At 45.2% G+C, this 1,107-nt stretch overlaps 1 protein-coding gene across 1 annotated transcript in view; it reads right to left on the reverse strand.

Annotated features, from left to right (window-relative positions):
• The window catches only part of atrnl1b (attractin-like 1b), a 63,013-nt gene extending 61,906 nt beyond the window's left edge, over nt 1–1,107 (reverse strand). Inside the window, exon 1 of the mRNA XM_086139665.1 lies at nt 1–1,107. This exon is cut by the window's left edge and continues 30 nt beyond it. Coding sequence (XP_085995791.1) covers nt 1–221 — 221 coding nt within the window. The 5' untranslated portion in view covers nt 222–1,107.

The following is a 1,107-nucleotide window of genomic DNA, read 5'->3' on the forward strand; positions in this document are numbered from 1 at the left end:
TCTCCTACCCATCCTCGATCACAGATGCAGGATCCGTTGATACACTTTCCAGAGAGGCAATTCTTGTCACAGGGTTTCACAGGGGACGCATGAGTGAAAATTACTAAGTAAAACAAAACACACACGACCATGTATCTGTTGATCCCCCGTAGATCCCTGCAAGGGCCTGGTCTTGGTCCAAACAAGAAGAAATTCGTGGTACATTTCACCCCAGGATCCATATTTGCCAGGTCGTCCAAGACGTGGTAAAGACCGGGGCCTTGAGTTCTGCTTTGGGGCGAAGCCTAGGCTACTCAGGCTGTTTCAGTTTAAAGAGCGACGAGCAGCATATTCGTTCGCTGTAATGCATACTTAAACCAATGCTTTGCTAACCTGCATACTAAAATGTGAGTTACAATAAAGGTAGCGAAATTAATTAAAAAAAAAACTGACTAAGTGCCCGGTTATCTACATGCATAGAGAGTGGGAGGAATTCCCTTCAGCCAGCCTCTTGTTGAGGAAAGCTACCTAAAAAAACAAACATCGATTAAAGATAGCTTAACCGATAACTAGTTGAATAATGTCACTTGCGAATGCATAATTGGTTAGCTTGCCTGCTGTTTGGCCTCTGCTTGCCAGTGTTGGTTTGAGCAATTGATTTGTGACCAATCTTCTTCGGAATACCAGTTTAAGCAGCCATTTTAACACTTAAACAACCCTTCAGACTTAGATGAGGATGTCTACAGTATCCTACGATGATCCTGCCACAAACTACAATTTAGCTGCATGCTACCAACTAAAGAACAAAGGCTTTGTGGTGTTTGGAGCCCTGGACCCACTGAGAAGGCTGCCGCAGTCATGGATGTGGTGTGATGTGGGAACCAGAGAGCTATTCTTGCCGACTAGGGCCATTGAGCAAACAATTTGAAGTAGTGTTCATCAAATTGGCCTATTCTCACAGTTAGTTGAAGCTCCCCAAACCGTACAATTCGTCAATAGCACCGAGTTCCGTTGACTTGTTGTATTCCGGCGGGGAAACGCCGTTGTTACTCTCTCATCATGCCAAGAACGGGTAGCGATGGAATTGCTAGCGCCGCGTCTTCAGACAGTTCCTCAGGTTGGAGAAAA

The sequence above is a fragment of the Fistularia commersonii genome, chromosome 32 (genome assembly GCF_037954325.1).
Source record: "Fistularia commersonii isolate RoL2024-O1a breed Wild chromosome 32, RoL_Fcom_v1.0, whole genome shotgun sequence".
Classification (NCBI taxonomy): Eukaryota; Metazoa; Chordata; class Actinopteri; order Syngnathiformes; family Fistulariidae; genus Fistularia; species Fistularia commersonii.